At 45.5% G+C, this 17,491-nt stretch overlaps 2 protein-coding genes across 2 annotated transcripts; both read left to right on the plus strand.

The window, feature by feature from the left end:
* Positions 1-166: 166 nt before the first annotated feature.
* LOC128849260 (ceramide synthase 4-like) lies at positions 167-5,170 on the plus strand. Its single transcript, XM_054050307.1, has 2 exons — positions 167-317; positions 3,603-5,170. The coding sequence occupies exons 1-2, from the start codon at positions 189-191 to the stop codon at positions 3,792-3,794; spliced, it is 321 nt and encodes a 106-aa protein (XP_053906282.1). The 5' UTR covers positions 167-188; the 3' UTR covers positions 3,795-5,170.
* Positions 4,842-17,329, plus strand: LOC128849294 (fas-binding factor 1 homolog). Its single transcript, XM_054050565.1, is given in 15 exon segments — positions 4,842-4,864; positions 5,416-5,510; positions 6,115-6,161; positions 6,901-6,945; positions 7,025-7,159; positions 7,341-7,441; positions 7,891-7,964; positions 8,401-8,494; positions 8,779-8,918; positions 9,213-9,305; positions 11,873-11,898; positions 11,900-12,015; positions 13,392-13,485; positions 15,179-15,323; positions 17,109-17,329. Coding segments are annotated over 15 exon segments (1,320 nt in total). The 3' UTR covers positions 17,201-17,329.
* Positions 17,330-17,491: the final 162 nt, after the last annotated feature.

The following is a 17,491-nucleotide window of genomic DNA, read 5'->3' on the forward strand; positions in this document are numbered from 1 at the left end:
CTCTGCCTCGTATTTCTGGTGGAAAACTGAGGGTTGGCTCACATGTGTTATAAATAAGAAGGATGTGACTGACTGAGGTCTGTGATGAGAGTTTTCTGAGCTTAGTTATGGCTTACTAATAAGACACTTTTCCTCCACCGCTATTTCCTCTCTCTTGCAGAGTGCTCTATAACACCTACTATTACTCCATGGAGATATTCCAGCCCTTCTTTGGATACTACTTTGTGAATGTTCTCCTGATACCTCTGCAGCTGCTCCACGTCTTCTGGTCCTGCCTAATTATTCGCATGCTCTACAAGTTTGTCCTCCAGGGCACGGTATGGATCGGTTTGTAGTCTTCCCCATACATCACACAGGGAGGAAGGGTCCATCTGGACTGCTTGCGAGCACAGGGGTTCATCTAGGATGGATTCCTTCTTGCCCTAGTGAAATTATGTGTGTGCATTCCAAACAGGGAGGTGAAGGGAACACTCAATATTATTAGGGAAAATTGGACAAAGAAAAGTACAGTTGTCATGGATCCCTACAATATTTGGTCTCCTTCCAATGCTTGTATTCAAGACAAATGTGAGTTGCACTCCAGGGGAGATTTCTAGTGAGCAAAGCCATTGACATCTGCCTAAGGATCCCAGCACTCGCTCCAGTGTGATTTGCATTTATAATGAAACTAAGGAATGTAAGGCAGGGGAAGTTGTCATGACTGGTGATGCTAGTGCAAAAGTGCTTCCCTTTTAGTACAGGAATCTTTTCATGATGTCCAATCTGACCCTCCCCTGGCGCAGCGTGAGGCCCTTCCCTCTTGTCCTGTCCCCTGTCACTTGGGAGAAGAGCCCAGCTCCCTCCTGTCTACACCCTCCTTTCAGGCAGTTGTAGAGAGCAATAAGGTCTCCCCTCAGCCTCCTCTTCTCCAGGCTAAACAACCCCCGGTCCCTCAGCCGCTCCTCGTAAGACTTGTTCTCCAGCCCCTTCCCCACTGCCCTGTCATTATTACAGGTTTCATAGTAGATGTCTGCAGAGTGGACATTTCAGTCTGAACCAGCTGTCTGGACGCTTTTTCATATCAGTAGAGGTAAACAGATGTGCCCAAAGCCTAATCCGTTCAGGATTGCACCCAGGTTGTGCTGTTTATCTCTACCAGAGAGAGCCTAGATGAATGTCTGGGGTGCAGCTGTATAAACTCTAGTGAAATGCATCCCACTCTCTCTGCCCGTAGCATTTGCCATGAGACCAAAGTGCTGCTCAGCATGAAATTCTTCCCAGAATCAAAGGCACGACCTAATGGCATTGCACTGCCCGCACGCCAAGGACACAATCCAGGAGTAATAAGTCAGGGCCGTGTGGGAGTTGACCTCATAGCCCAGGATAAGTTGTTTTATTAGCGCCCAACCAGGGAATTCTGTCCTATGGGAGCTGAGAACATGCATTAAAGGCTCATCTCCATCCGTATTGTCCTTATTTTCTTTATCTGCCTTCCCTTAAGGTAGCAGAGAGCAAATAACTTGCAAATTAGGAAAGATAAGCTTCACAGGGCAGAAATGAAGATGCAGCTGAAGACGCCCTTGTATTGTTTTCCTAATGCTTGTGTGGGCTGAATTACCATTGCAGTTATTAGAGTGTAAAATGATGAGGTAGTAAATAGCCTTACTAGAAAGACACAACCTCTCAAGGAGAAAAATACCAAAGCATATCCAGAATTTTTGCCTTTTTTGGCTAAGAATCATCTGATTTAGCCAAGAATCGTCTTTTAGCTAAAAATCATATTTCATGCAAAAAACACATTTGAAAGCTTTCCGTATTGAGCAGCGAATAGCAAAGAGAAATCATCCTAAACAGATCTGTTCCAATGATGATATTTAATAGCCCAAAGTGATATCAGGAAGAACATAGGACATTCTCCCCTTTTTTGAGAGCCCTGGAATTCTTGCTCCAGTCAGTAGTTTGCGTTCTTCTCATGGACCTTTCTGATCTCCACAGTTCTATGCTCTGGCACAGGTTTATCTGCACCAACTTCTCACATGCTGTCTCCTCACCTGCATTAATTGGAACGCAGCCTAGATCCTGACGGACAGGATTCATTCCCTCATACAGGCGAGCTGAGATACATTGTCGTAATTCGTGCAGATGTGGAGCCCCTTCGTGAATCTCTCTGGGTTTAAGGCTTCAGCTGTGTCCTATGGCCACAAATGGATAAACTTAGGAATATTGATTACTGTTTGTCCTTACGCAGCAGATGACTCCAGCGTAGTTCCTGCACTGCCGGTTCCAGGATGACCTGAGGTGTACGTTGTTCACAGAAAATAGCATCTCCTACCTGTATTGTCCTCAGAGGCAATTGGAATTCAGTGCAAGTTTAGATTCTCACAAAACCTGTCTGCATTTGGGTGTAGTCATCTCTAGAAAGAGCAAACAGACTTCTTAATGTGACCCAAGAGATATTCCCAGAAGAACAGAGTAAGTGGAGAAGGCAGGTGTCCGTGCAGCAACCGATGCCCCTGAGCAGCTTCCAAAGCTCAGGTCCCAGGAGGAGTTTGCTGCTTTCCCTCAGAGCTCTTTCCAACCAGGATTGTGGCACCTGCATTTATCCTCTGTTATGGCTCCTTGTATTGCAGAGCAGCACCAGCCCAGGAAGCCAACAAGTGCTGGGCTGCTTTTTCTAAACTCTCATTTTACCCTGTTGTTTCTTCGTTGTCTTCTTTGTAAGGCAGTGAATTAAATATTTACAAAAGTAATTACAGATCCTGCAGTCAATAGCAAGAGGAAAAGGCAGAACATAAAGCTGAATGTAATCAGAGTTGAGTGGCTTTGTGCTGAGCTGTGGGTTTGTTTTAAGGCTTTCACAGTGTCCAAAGCAGCGTGCCAGGCTGCAGCCACCCAAGCCACGTGTGGTCAGAAGCTGTCTCCTTGTCCCCTTAGAAAATGGGAAAGAGCTGGATTAACTGCCTCCTCACATCCTCTTTCTTCCACGTGCTGGTGCCCACAGCAGCAATGTGGTTCTCCTCAGTCTTACAGGGTTGTCCTCAGTCCTGGGGATCTGTGATGTGGTGCTGCTTCTCAGCTTCTGCAGTAATTCCTAATGTTTACCAGGATCTGCCTGCAGGAGGGCTGGGAGAGGCTCTTCCTCAGGGAGTGCAGGGACGGGACAAGGGGAATGGTTTGTTAGTCAAAGAGGGGAGATTGAGATGAGATCTTAGGAAGAAACGTTTTCTGTGAGGGTGGGGAGGCCCTGGCCCAGGTTGCCCAGAGCAGTGGTGGCTGCCCCATCCCTGGAGGGGTTCCAGGCCGGGTTGGATGAGGCTTGGAGCCCCTGATCCAGTGGGAGGTGTCCCTGCCCATGGCAGGGGGTGGGACTGGATGGGCTTTGAGGTCCCTTCCAACCCAAACCATTGTAGGATCACAGCTAGGACTGCACTGAGACTGAAATCAGAGAGGCAGAGAGAACTACTCTCTGAAGGTGATTTAAAAGCTGAAGGGACAGGGTGGAACTGTGGGCCAAAAGCGAGTGGGCGGAGTAGCAGATGGATGTCCAGGCTGTGGCTCAGCTGGCACTGCATCTTGGGCAGCCTTCTGTGTTTGTGTTGCTTCTGATTTATGTTTTTCTGTAGATGGACAAGGACATGAGAAGTGGCATAGAAGAAAGTGATAAGGATGAAGAAAGAGAAAAGATAAGGGAAAAGGAGAAAAACGGGGTCACATATTTCAGCAACGTCACAAGCAACGATTGTATCCAGAGGAACGGGTCTGAGCCCCTGAAGAACAGAACTCCTCTCACTAATTGCCACGTCAAGGAAAGATAGCTGCTGACGTGCGTCTGATCTGGTCTGGAACGAGTCCAGGGCACCGTCTTTAGAAACAGTTTTGTTTGTTGTGTAGGTAAAACGGAGTGCAATTACAGTATCTTAGCAGAATTCCTGCTTCCTCTAAACCAAATTGTTTATGGTCAGTGATGCTTGAAGGGAGATTTTGGTCTTTCTTCAATAAAAGCTTACTGTAGGTTGTAGCCTTGAAGCAGATAGAAAGGGATCAAAGTTGTTTCACTTGTATTAGGTTGTGCCATAGTCGATAAATGTGTTAATCTTGAAAAATACTTTTTTTTTTTTAAAGGAAAAAAGGTGGATAAACCCTAGCAATGTCAAATCTCACCCACCTGATGTTGTTTGTAGGAATCTGGTCAGTCTCGGTCAGCCTCTGGGGGCCCTGGCCTGTTGTCAGTAACAATGCCACTAAGGAGGAGGTGTGAAACTCAATACGGGGACAGGTCTTTTGAGAAGACAGGTGCCCTTGGGCCACTCAGGAAATCAAAACTGAGCGTAGCGGAATGAAAGCTTTGAAAAGACATAGGAAACACTTTCTTCTCAAAGGAGATGCTGCTGTGTGCCATGTAAGCGGTTCTGTAAGGGAATGGATCTCAGGCCCTTCTCTTGTCAGTGTTATTGCCACAGAGGTGGGAGCTCCAAAGCCCAAACTGCAGAACACCCACCCAAATTGTAGATGGAAGACCTGGAAAATCCAAGCAGTTGTGTCTCAGCTGTCAGGTCATCCTTTAAACCTGACTTGGAAGGAAACGCAGTTGGAAGAAGAGAGGTGACAAAACACTACATAATCTAGAAGCCAACACTGAGTGAGTGCTCATGTTTCCACCCAATGTGATTGGCACAATGTGAAATGTTTATAGGGTCAGCTTGTGGCAAGAAGCAACACATATCCCCTGTTCTCAGAGGAGAAGGGATCCAGAGAAGATCTGCTGAACCTTATGGAATAATGCTTTAACGTGGCCTTTAACTCCAGGGCCGTTGCCCAGGTGTGTCAAGGAGAGCAAGTTTAAACCAGTAGTCCATGAGGTGATGACGCAGTTGGGATTCAATTGGTTTGGTGTCCTGTCTCTTATATCCGGTGTAGTCTTAGACTTTGGATTCTACAATCCCTTGAAAGAGTTAAATGAATATGATGTGAATTTCTCTTTTAAAAATCAATTAATCCATGAAACCAAAGGTTTAGCAGATTCACTGTAGTGAGCACAGAGACTCAGGCTGTTGAGGCCATGCAGGCACTTCCCAGTATGTGCCCAGTAAGGGCCGGTGCTAACTGGGGGACATGGACCAAGGAAGTGCCTGATTTGAGGACGTGGTACACATGTTTAAAATTAAAAGGCAAGTGACAGCATAGAAGGACAAGAGGGGGGTTGAGCAATGCATCTGAGCTTTGATCTCAGCTTATATGTGCTCAGCTTGGCTTTGGTCTGGGACCTCTAACTTGGAGGGAAGGCAGCTCTGAAGGATCGGTGGGCTCTTACCTGTTTGATCCCCTGTTGAGAGGGACAGTGAGCTTTAAACTTAATGCCAAGCAGGATGAAGACTGTTCACCTTTCCCTGAGCTGTGATACTGTTGTGCATCACTTCTGTCTCTGTGTCCTGGCAGGCAGCCAATCCCCTGGCTCAGCACCCCAGAAGCAGCCCCAGCTCACCCGTCAGAGGCTGCAAACAAGGTTCCCTCCAGAGACGCCAGTGCACTCGGTGAGTTTTGTGTGGTTATGCAATTTGGGCAGCAGGAGCTGCAGCATTGGCTGTGTGAATGCTGCCCAGGCTTTGACCAGCCATTGTCAGAGCAGGATGCAGGATCCCACCATCCTCATCTCATGGTGTGGTGGGGATGCCGTACTGGGGTGCACTGAGCTGCCTTTGGGCTTTCAGAGGGCCAAACGGAACTTGCTGGGTGGGCGTAAGTTCGCGCTGTCCTGTCTCTCTTCCCCTTCCCTGCTGCTGCCCCCAAACTTCTCCCACCGATGCTGTGTGCTGGAAGAGCCCTCCTGGCCAGGGCTGAGTGTGAACCAGTTCAGAGGCCACTGAAAGTGGCTTAGGGGACCCAGCCTCCTCCCTAGCTGGTGCAGATGGAGGAGGAGCTGTGCTTTGCCTCCAGACTTCCTTTGCAGAGCAGTCCCACCACTGTGTGTGGGGTCGGGGTGCAGGTGTGGACCTGTCTGACCCTCTGTCCCCATCACCAGCCAGTGGAGCAGAGCAGGACGCTGCTCACACTGCCCAGGAGACCTAGGCCCTTATCCTTCTGGGAGGGGATGGTTCCCATTGCCATATCTGAGTTACAAACTTGTTCAATTCTCAGTCCCCACAGCCCTGATCCTAGGAGAGCAGGAGACGCCGAGCTCTCAGGTGGGTCTGTGCCCTCAAGAGGTGTTGGATCAGGAAGGTGATTGTGAGCCCTTCCCTGCCGGCTTACTGGCATCTCTCCCTGCTCCCTCGGAAGGAGGAAGGGTGGGCCCTGCTTTGCATCTCTGGGAGCCCATGTTCGCGGAGGCAGTGTGTTTGGAGAGCCCTGAGATACCACAAGTTGTATTTATCAGGCCAAAGCGCATGTGCTATGTGTGCTTTGTGAGTGCTGTGTTGTTACAGCTCTGCATGGCCTGAGCAGCATTTACTCAGCTCCCCACACCTCTCTGTATTACATTAATTAGATAGCAAAGGCTCCAGTCTTTGGATAAAGGACTTTTATATTTCAACTGGTTTTCTCCGGTATGGTAGTGAAGATGCTCTGAGATTGTTTCTAGACAGCTGAAGGGGCATCGAAGCCTTTGACAGAGAGGGCAGCTCTTGCTTGGTCTTTGAAGCCTCCATTTCTCATCCAGCTGTGCCTCCTTGCCCTGCCCTCATGGAAGGATACACACTGTCTCCCAGAGGACTCATTGTCTTATCCCCGTCCCCACAGGAGGGACATTTGTGTCTGGAGTAGGGGCTGCTGAGCATCACCTGAGACCCAGGCCAGCAGCGAGGCTGGGCTGTGGAAGGGTAGAAGAGGACTGCAGTAGGCTGGGGGTGGATCACCATTCCCAGGCTCGGAGGAGGTGTTCTCCCAGGGCTTTGCCTCCCTGAGAGCATCCCTGTGTCTCCGCAGGTGGGCACCCCTCGGGCACATCTCCAGGCTGTCCCGCAGCAGCAGGTGAGGCGTGTGCCCCCTCGGGGGGGGCTTGTAGCCACTGATCCTGAAGGGCCTCAATCTTCTCTTTCCACCCCCTCAGGCAGTGTCCTCAGCCCTGGGCTCGCTACAGGAAAGGCGGCTGAGGTTTCCCGCACCCCAGCTCTATGAGGATGCATCCGGCTGTCAGGCAGCACTGCTCAGCACCCAGGCCCGTGTGGCAGAGCTGGAAAGCCAGGTGAGCCCCATCGCCTGCTGGATGGGGACCATGGTGACCCCACGGGAGTCACTCTGAACTGCATCCGAGTGACGGGAGAGGAGAAACTTCCCTGTCCGGAGTTGCCTGTGGCCGCCAAGTGCTGCTGTGGGAGCTCTGTCCCCAGGGCAGCACAAAGACCTTCTCCCTGCATACCCGTCAGGTCCGGACACTGAAGCTGGAGCAGGCGCAGCACAGACTGTTGCTGGAGAGTCTCCAGCAGCGGCACCGCGAGGACCTAGAACTCCTCGAGAGTGCCCACAGGTACCAGGCTCTTAGCTGTGCTCCCCTTCTCTGCCAGATCCTTGCCTACAGCCCTGTCCACCTCTCCTGGGCTGGGAGAGATGGGGCACTTCCCAAATCTGTCCCTAGGGCGGGAGGCACAGAGACATGTCAGTGCGAAGCTAGCGAGGGCAGAGCGTGGCCCCACGGGCGAGCCGGTGTAGGGCCGTACTCCTGACAATGCTGTCCTGTGGGGGACAAAGAGGAGGGGGCAGTCCCATTGCCACTACATCTCCAGGCCACCGCTCTGGGCAGCAACAGAGGGCTCAGACTGCAGAGAAAGATGCACTCCGTACCTCAGCTTCCCCACTCACACAGCAACACCGATCTGCTCCTAAATCCTTGTGTGCCCCCGGGGTAGAGAATGCCATACTGCCATGAAAGCAACACCTCTCCCGTGCCGAGACACCCTGCGGGTTCTCTCCGGGCAGGAGCCGGGTGAAGGTGATGGAGGAGACCTTTTCTAGACCCTTTTCTAGTGATGGAACCAGGGAACAGGGCCATGGTGATAGGAAAAATCCAGAAGCACTGGGTTGTGGGCAGCTCCATGGCTTTTGGAATGTGGGATTTGCCAGGGAGATCTGGCTGGAGGCATCATTTCAGAGGGAATGCATTGTATTTTGAAAGATGCTGAACCCAGTGTTTTATCTCCCCTAAATCCCTTTTATTTAGGTCAGCGAGTCACTGCTATCCACTGAGTTTGGGTCAGTGAGAAATCGGTTTTTGGCAGAGAAGCCTGTAACCCCCAAATGTGGCCTTCCCAAATGTGGATGCCTGCCAGCGGGGTGCCACATGGCAGACTGCTGTGCCAGCTCAGCTCCTGGGACCTGGTTCTCAGCCCCACGACCAAGCCTCTCCCGTGGTGCCCGTCACAGGGAGCACCACTTTGTGACGGCCCCTGGTGGGCTCCTTCCCCATGTCCCACAGGGTTTCTGTCCAAGAGATGCACAAAGACTATGAAGAGCAGCTCCAGCGGCTGAAGCAGCTGAAAGATCAGGAGATCGACACAGTGACTAGTGCTGCTTCGCACGCCAGGTACCAGCAGCTGGTGTCATATCCCCTTGTTGGTCCCAGGCCACGATGTTCCCTGTCCTACAAGGAACCAGCCTCGGACCTCAGGAGGAGCGGGGGCCATCCCGTCTCCCACGCACTGCCTCCAGGGATGCTGAGCTGTTTCATATTTGTCGTGACTCCCCTAAGCAGCAGCTCTATCTCTGTGCTGTCTGCCCAGCCTTTGGCCCTCTGCTTACCCCCCTCTCTATCGCAGTGAGACGACGCATGTCCCACAGGGGTGACCCTCCCCTCGCTCCTCTCCGCAGGTCTCTGAATGGCGTCACTGAGCAGATGGAGAAGTTCTCCATTGACGTGCACAACCTTTTGCACAAGGTGGAGGCCATGCACCACAGTACCTCCCAGGAGCTGGCCCTGGGGGCACAGCATCGCGACCAGCAGCTCAAGGGTACATCTGCCATTCCCCTGTGCCGAAATGGCTGCGGGGTCCCCCGTGCTGAGGCTGGGGGCATCTAGAAGACTGGGGAGGAGGTTGGGCTCTGAGTCAGCCAGAGGTTGGGAGCTCAGGCTGGCAAAGCCCTGTCTGCCTTGGTCACTGCATCTCGGGGTCTCCCTCTTACAAATTGATGTCCTGGGGTTGTGCCGAGTGTGATGACACAAACGGATGCAGCTTATCCGTGACGGTGTGGGCAGAGGGGCTTTCCTGCCTCGTGCTTACAGTGCTGCTGCTGTCTCTCCCCAGTGCTCCAGGACTGGATGTCACAGCAGCAGAGGGACATGGAGGAGGAGCGGAGCCGGCTGCAGGAGGTGATTGCCAGAATGGAGACCAGGCTGGGTGAGCAGACTCAAATGAAAACTTTTGTTTAGCTCATACTTTTAAAGTCTGCATTTCTCTGGACCTCGGCTTTGCCTTTAGGAGTCTTGCAGAAACGGTTCATTAAATACAATTTATGCTTGTTTGGCTTTTTCCTCCTAACTTCATGACTGTTGTCTGTATTTCACAAGCGTGTTGTTTACTCTGAATGGCCTCATAACCCATTTCCAGTTGAAGACTGGCTGAACTGAGTTTAGACGTGGTTGCTTCTGCACTTTGATGGTTAAAAGAAGTCACTGCTGCTTTGAGACTCAGTCACCATCTTGGAAGTCTTGGTGCTGTGCACAGGCATAGTGAAGCTTGAAGGCAGTTGGTATTGCCGGAGAGTAAAGAAATATAGGGAAATGTTAGGTCTGTAAAGTGAACAACTTTTGCAGCGATTCTTTTGAAGGACTAACAGCTGCTTGATGGTTAGGGGGACTAACCTTTTGATTACTTCTAATTTGTGAGTGTTACCTTTTATAGCTAAAACCTCTGTCAAAAGGCAGTATGAAGTAACTTCAGGAAGTATAACCCAGGCTTCTTACCCTTCCACATGATGTTATCATCGGAGGTGTTGCTTTCAGTTGTGTGTTTATGCTGAACTCAAAACTGGCCAGCGGTCTGTTACCAGTAAGCGTCCTCTGTTTTACGGATAACAGATATCTTGACCTGTATCGAAGAAAACAGTTGTGTTTCATGAAGTACATAGTTATTGGAAACTTGTGTCTTAAAAAGCTAGATTTGTTATAATCTTAAAATGAATTTTAAAAGGGAGGCAACAAATACTGAAGAAAACAACGATTTCATTTTTGAAATGTCATAAGTGAACAGGTTTTTGTGATCTCTGTGCACCTGCACAAGGTACGTTTTCTTTACAATAATTTATTCGGTTGGCAAACAGAGCTGAAGAAGCAGAAAATCTTGTTTTCTCCCAGTCAACGAAAAAATCAAAGCTTGATGCAATCTTGAAGGCTGAGACAGCTGATATTGGTTTCAGTCAACTGCAAATGATAGTGTTTAATTTGAATGAAAAATGTGTTTTGAAAACCTCTTTTCTTACGTGCCTAGCATATGAAACATAGATTGTTGTAGTTACTACATGACATTCTAATGTTTTTCTGAATTCTAATGAAATTCCAATGTGTAATGTAGTGACAAATCAGAAATTGGCTAATAAATGACACTCTATAATGTAATGTATGTCAGGACTGAATGTTTATACGCTGAGCTGTTGAATGCTCGAATATACATGCCACTTACTAAATCAAACAGCTTAAATGTACTTTGTAAAGCAAAGGAAGATGCAAATTCATGTGTCTGATCTTTTGTTAGCTTCTAAGAGGGTGTTTCCTACTAACCAAAATGAATGTTAGATTTTAACATAGTAATTAAAGATTTTGTTTTCAGATAGTTCTAGCTTACTTCAGCTCACGTTACTGAGAGACAGAGGTTTTGGAATTGAAATGGAATGTTCTTTTCTGCTGGTTTATAATCATGATTCATTGCTCCTCACAGTCTGAATATACGTGGTATAATTTGTTGGGTTCCTTTAAAACTTCATTCACATATGAACTGAAGAAAGCAAAGAGGGTGTGATTGCTGTAACTGTAGGTTTGGTCAAAAGCAAATAATTCTTCTGGGCGACCTGGCTTTACAGTTCTTGGCACCTGGCTACCAACGCTTTGTCGTCTGTCGAGGACTTTTGATAGATGTGGGCTTTGTCCTGCATTCCTCAGCAGGGCAAATGTGCCTGTCCAGTGTTGTGGTTACTGTGGCTGTTGCTAGTTTTTCCTTTCTGTATTCTCAGTGTACAAAAGGCATTGTGATAGTTCCAGGTCTTGGGTAATCCACTACCCAGTTACTTCCCTGCAGGAATTTAGACAAACTGATTTATTTTACAGAGTGCCTATCTTTTTGTTGTATGAATAATCACTCAGATGCTTCTAATTATTTCTGTCTCTGTTAGGAGTTTCTTCTCACTTGCATTGCATTTTTAGCTCAATATAGAGGCAAAAAGCAGCAGGAGTATCTTGTCTTGGGAGTGAGATTTGTAGATTGATAGGTGTTTGCTAATTATGTCCAAAGTATCTGTTGAATGCAGAAGGATTTTTGTGGATCACTGCTGTTTATCACAGCTTCTGATGAATCTGACCGGGTGTTCAAGTGCACCACAAGTCTGTTGTGACTTACGCAGGGAAAGAAAACAGTTTTCTTCATGAGCAAGGATGGAAGTGTTTGGGATGCGCTGTGTTTCTTTGCAGCAGTGCAGAAATACGGTCAGGCTGCAAGACTTCTGAATATTAGTGTAAGGTTTTTCTTTTTTATCCCATTCATCTTCTTATGATAGAATTGTGGGACAAGTTGGTGTAGGGCAGAAGAAACGACATGCTGTCTAGTTTTCAGCCTTAGCAAAGATTAATAGGGGTATGTGGAATGCTGACAAAACATCTGAACTTGTATTTCTTGGGAACAGTAGAGAGAGGCGAATTAATGTCTTTAACAGAGTAGTTGAAAACCCTGATTGAATACTTCCTCATTCCTTGCAGTTGGCAAACATGAATTAATTGGGCATAAAAGTTGCAGTGAAGATCCTCAGTTGACAGAAGATTCACAGCCTTGATGTTGTAGGAAAAATCCTCAGGGCGATTCAGAGCCTGAAACTCTTCAGGCGCCCTCATATAATGAAACTGTAAGTTTTGCTTGCTGTCATCAGACCTATTGAAGCACTAGTCTCTTTTTGCTCTCACTGGTCTTATTTAAAACATGTTTAAAGTGCAACACTACTAGTAGTATCTCATCAGGAAAGTAACCAGCTTCCGAGTATGCCTACAGTGTCTTCTGTAACACATTTGCACAAGACTGAGCTCTGCAGGCCGGAAATCTTCTATTTGATTTTTGCTTACAAGTCCTTTCAACAGGTATATAAAACATATGATCCTGATGGATGCTTCTAATAGCATCCACCTCTGGTTTAGATGCTACTTCAGTTTTCTTTTTCTGGTGGTATTTGACCTTTTTTTCTGCTTAGAAAATGAGTTAAGAACAAGATTGTAAAGGGCATTTCTATAGTAAGTTTGTTGTGTTTTATTGCTTGAAGTATGTTCTAGTGATATGCTTGTTAATGACCTATGGTTTTCCAGTGTAGGTGGTGTGTCTGCTTTCTGCTTTGTCTTGGAACTGGCATTGTGAAGAACGGTGCAATTCTGAGGATTGTGTGTGAATTCAGTTATTTGTTGCAATTCGGATATTTGTATGCTTAAGTGTAATACCTTGAAACATTCATTTTCGTCCAAGTGCCACCTCCTCTCTTCTCAATAGAATACCTGAGTTTTGACCAAAGTGTTATCATAGTTCATTGTCTTGTTTCCTTAAAAATGGAACACTTCTGACTGGGAAAAAAATTAAACAACTTATAGGTTGTAGAACAACCCCAAAATCTATCAAATGGGGAGTTTGGCTATAAAATAGTATTTCAAAACTTGAAAGCTGGTTTTTTTTTTTTTCTTGAAACTTAACAGAAGTGGAGTATTAAAATATAACAACCAGAGTTGGAAGCTCTTAAATACTAATTAAAAATACAGGTCCCTTTTACAAAGATAATAGTTGTTACTATTAGGAGCAGGTTTGGTTTTTTTTTAGTCTTGATGGACACTTTTTTTTTTTTTCTTTATGGAAAGTCAGTTTTTTTGCATGTTAAGGTTGAAAAGTGCATGTTTTTGAGACAGTAGCAAAGTGCTTTTGAATTCTTTCCTCACTGCACCAACTGTCTGTGGGGTAGCATCATAGTTAGTCCAAATGACTTCTGTGAAACTAAGCTTAGTACTCTGAAAGTACAAAGACTGATATTCCTGGCAGGGAATAAAAATTTCCTGCTGTTCTTGCTGATGGTGGTGTCATATAGTGAAAGGAGTGGAAATGGTTTTAGAAAAACGTTGTCATTCCAGTGGCTGCAAATTGGCTGGCAAATATTTTCAAGTGTACTTTTATCTGACTCTTTGGTTTTAACCAAATGTAAGGAACATCTTTTACTGAGTGTGTCAACTAACATATGCCTTCTCTTATCAGGTACCAGGTCATCAGTACTCTAACTGACATTTTCATGGTGGTGGAATACGTTTCAGGAGGAGAACTGCTTGATTATATATGTAAAAATGGAAGGGTAAGAAGTAGTCAAACTCTACAAATTAATGACTTGCATTCTGTTATTGCTTTTGTAATGTTCCTGTGACACTTGAAACTGAGGGACAGACGGGTTCTTTTGGGGGATCCTTAGCAGAATTATATAAATAAAGCCTTATTTTTTTTTTTTAACAGGGTATCATGGTTAGTATAGCACGGAATTTCTGCAAACAGAATCAATGCAGTATAATTTACAAGTAGCATAATACAGAATTTATAATAAAACTTAACATTTGATTTCTAATCGCCTGGACCATCTGCAGATTGTGTCACATCTTAATACATGGTTTACTATATCAATATAACAATCGCAGTCTGGACTTAATCCTGTGAAACAATGAGTCACTCACTCGATCCTGGAGGAAGGAGACAATGGTGGTGACGTCCCTGGCCTTGGGAGGTTTCGGGTCTGGCTGTCTAGCAGCAATCCTGGTCCAGGTTCCCCAGTTCAGACTTGATTTTATGGCCAGTGCTCTCTGTGCTGTTACATTTCCCTGTTCTGTGACGGGGTCATCACCACCACCTGGTTGGCTGTGTACCTGGGGCCTTCGAGGCTGCTGAGGAAGGGGGTAATGAGTCTGGCACGCAGGAACCTTGAGGCTGGTTGGGAAGGGAAAAAGAAATCTGTTTGGTTGGTTTACTTGGTTCGCAGGACCTTCACAGCCTGATAACGTGGGAAAGGGAAGAAATACATGCCTCAGTCACAGAATGACCGTTTGCCTCCTAAAATGGTATGAGCTGTGCTGACCACATTACCAGGCACCAGGAGCAGGCGGTACTGTCACATTCAGTTGTATCGAGGTTTTTTTGTATGGGTTCAGTGTTAACTTTTGACCTGGCAATTAAAATAGTCTTTTAAGACTGTAAGTTTTTGTGTAAGTAAAAAGGGCTGTATGTTAATACATTTCAGATCTTTATGTATGACTTCATCACAGCATTTTTTCTCTCTACTGATACTGATAAGTTAATTTGCCATTACTGGGTACAAATTGGAGGAATATGTATCCATCTGAAGACTGTTTCTTCAGTATAACCCATTACCGGAAAGCTACCATTGTGCCCTTACTATCCTCTTCTACTGGCAGAACAGTTTATGTGGAAGCTCTGAAGTCGCTTTTGACAGACGGTTTAGATAGCCAGGATACTTTTAGTTAGTTAGAACAAACCTTGACATGGGTCGGGCGTGTGTGTAGGAAATGCCCAGATAGATCTGCTGTTTGTGGCTAGCTGCTAACAGCTTAAGCAGCATCTAAAATTTGTCACTTCTGTGCTGCATGTCAGCAGCAGCTTTTGTCAACTTAAATCTTATGGTATGGTTAAATATCAAAATTCATTGATATTTCACTTAGATAAAGTTAATGGTTGGGTGCTAATGTTTCTAATTACTGAGTATGTAACATCTGCCTAAAGCATTTCAAAAGCATGATTAAGAAATTTCAATGAATTTCTGAGTTGGTGGGCATGTTTTATTTTGGTTATTTTAGAGTTGTGGTGCAAACAAAATTATGTAAACTCTGAAGCTTTCTGCTACAGGTTCTGATCATCTGCTCTATGAAGTGTCAAAACTAAAAGTGATAAATTTAGACCACCAAAAATTTCCTTTGGTTTACATAAATGAAAAACCACTTGTCTTCCATGGTCTGATAATTGTTTAAAATGTTTGTCTGCCTTAGCTTGATTGGAATGCAGGTAGACGTGTGTTCCAGCAAATCCTTTCTGGCATGGCTTGCTGTCGCAGGCATACGGTGTTATGCAGAGATCCGAAGGCTGAAAATGTGCTGCTTGATGCACACATGAATGCCAAGAGAGCTGACTTTGGTAAGCATCGCTATTTTATGTCTGATTGCATTTCTCATTACTTAGATCCTGTTAATTACTGAGGGAAAGTTTCAATAAAATGTCTGTAGTTGAATACCCGGATGGTGGGACAAAATACAAGAACCTGGAGAGTGTGAATGGAAAGCAAAATTGTGTTCCTGCACATGTGTAGAACTTGTGTGCTTCTCAGGCTTTCTTGTCATGTATTTTCTATGACTGAGTGAAATTGTGAACTGATTTCTTTGGTTTTGCTTAGCAATATTTTCTCTGAAATGCTTAAATTCCTGACCCATCCACTTCAATATTCACTCCTATTGCCTGGTTCACTATCTGTAAAATGTAACTGCTTCGCTCTCTTGGAAGTAGAGTGCAGAGGCAGTTTACCATGTTTAAGAACCACATTGCTGTGGTAAAATACACTAGACCTCCTGTTAAACTGCTCTAAATTCACTTAAACTGCGAAAATGTGATTGAAAAAACATAATTAAAAGTATAAAGGGTAAACTAAGAACTGTTAATCGTGCAAACTCCTGTGCGTTTTTGCCATCTCCCTGCCTTTACTAATCAGAAAGCTTAATTGTTTATCGTAGCTGTTTCTGACAAAGTGGCTGAGAAGACTGGCAGCTAGATTTTGGAGCTGTCTGAATTGGGAATCCTCACCAATAAACATAGTAAGGGATCTGTACTGCTACGATATCACGATATACCTCGTGTAGACGTAGTGGATAATACCTGACCTTGTAAAGCACTCTGAGGCGTCTGAAGAAAGGTGACAGGAAATGCTGATATTCTAAGCTTATTTTAAAAGCATGGAGTTCAATTATTTGGGTACTGGGAATCACAGTATTGATTTTTTTTGTGTGTAATAAGTGCTTTGGGTTGAATGGCTTATGTGGTGGAGAAATTAAGTATAAAGTATCTTCCTGCAACTTAAGTCTCATCAAAGCTGTAGCGCTCAGTTAGTCGGGACTGGTGTATTAAACAAGACCTTAATAAATGCTTTTGTGTGTTACAATACGAAAGCTAGCCAAGCTGTACTTCTCACCTCCCTCCCAGCCCTGTAGAAAGGGTAGGTGTGATTCCTTCTCGGAGACTGACTTCCCTGGCATATGGTAGTCTCGGTCATGGAGCCTCCACTGAGGAAACCAGAGGGTATTGGACACAGCTGTCCTAGGAATGGTAGTTGTTTAGTGATGCTAAACCATACCGAGCGAGTATCTAAAGCTCAACTAATGAACAGCAGTGATCTGGGAACCATCTGAGCAGTGTAGGTGTCTAAATTGTGGCAAAGTCAGGGGCTCCCCTCAGTTCTCCTAGCCAATAGAAGCTCTTAAAGAGTTTTGGGCAATTCTGTGGTAGCATCTTCCACTTTGGTGTTTAGAAGTAAATGTGTTATTTAAGACTTCCTTATTGATGACCAAAATCCTACTTTCCTATGTTACTCCATCTCCCTAGAGCAACTTTGATCTCTGCCACACGCGCATCATCCAAATTGAACTGGGTTTTGTCATGTAATAAATGTTCTCAAATAATGAATATGTTATCAAATATTTCTAGGTTGTGTGCAATAATTGATTATTTTTACTTAGATTTATGATAAATAAATGGAGGGTTATGTGGCACGCTCATAACCCAAATGTCAGTAATTCCAAGGAGTGTCACTTGCTTACTAAGATAAATTTAACTTTCCAATTGGAATTTCTAGGGGTTTGTTCTAGGTGATGTATGCAATGTGAAATGATTTTGCTCTTTGAATTTTTAGTAGTTACTCTTACACACTTTCAGGTCTGTCAACTATGATGTCAGATGGAGAATTTTTAAGAAGCAGCTGTGGTTCCCCCAACTATACTGCACCAGAAGTAATTTCGGGAAGGTAGGGCGTTTTTTTATATTGGATACATGTGTGCACGTACTTCAGTCATTTTGCTGCTTATTTGTAAAGGCTACAGATCTCGTGCAATTGACATGCCCGATGCTGAGAAACTGTAGGCTGAACCTTTAATTGTTCTGATAATTTCCCATGAGTATTTAAGGCTTCTGTGGAATAGCTTTCAATAGTTCCTGTAAAGTGGGGATGATATCTAATGTCCCACGTGCAGTATGCCTTAATTGGTTCAAAAATCTCACTTGCAGTTCAGATCTTGGAAGTAGAGGTATAGACAGAATTA

The sequence above is a fragment of the Cuculus canorus genome, chromosome 27 (genome assembly GCF_017976375.1).
Source record: "Cuculus canorus isolate bCucCan1 chromosome 27, bCucCan1.pri, whole genome shotgun sequence".
NCBI classification, from domain to species: domain Eukaryota; kingdom Metazoa; phylum Chordata; class Aves; order Cuculiformes; family Cuculidae; genus Cuculus; species Cuculus canorus.

Bases quoted from the DNA above. Each gene is read 5' to 3' on its own strand.
- LOC128849260 (XM_054050307.1), top strand. From the start codon at position 189: ATGGAGATATTCCAGCCCTTCTTTGGATACTACTTTGTGAATGTTCTC. The intron at 318-3,602 runs GTATGGATCGGT...GTTTTTCTGTAG, and splicing joins AGTTTGTCCTCCAGGGCACG to ATGGACAAGGACATGAGAAG.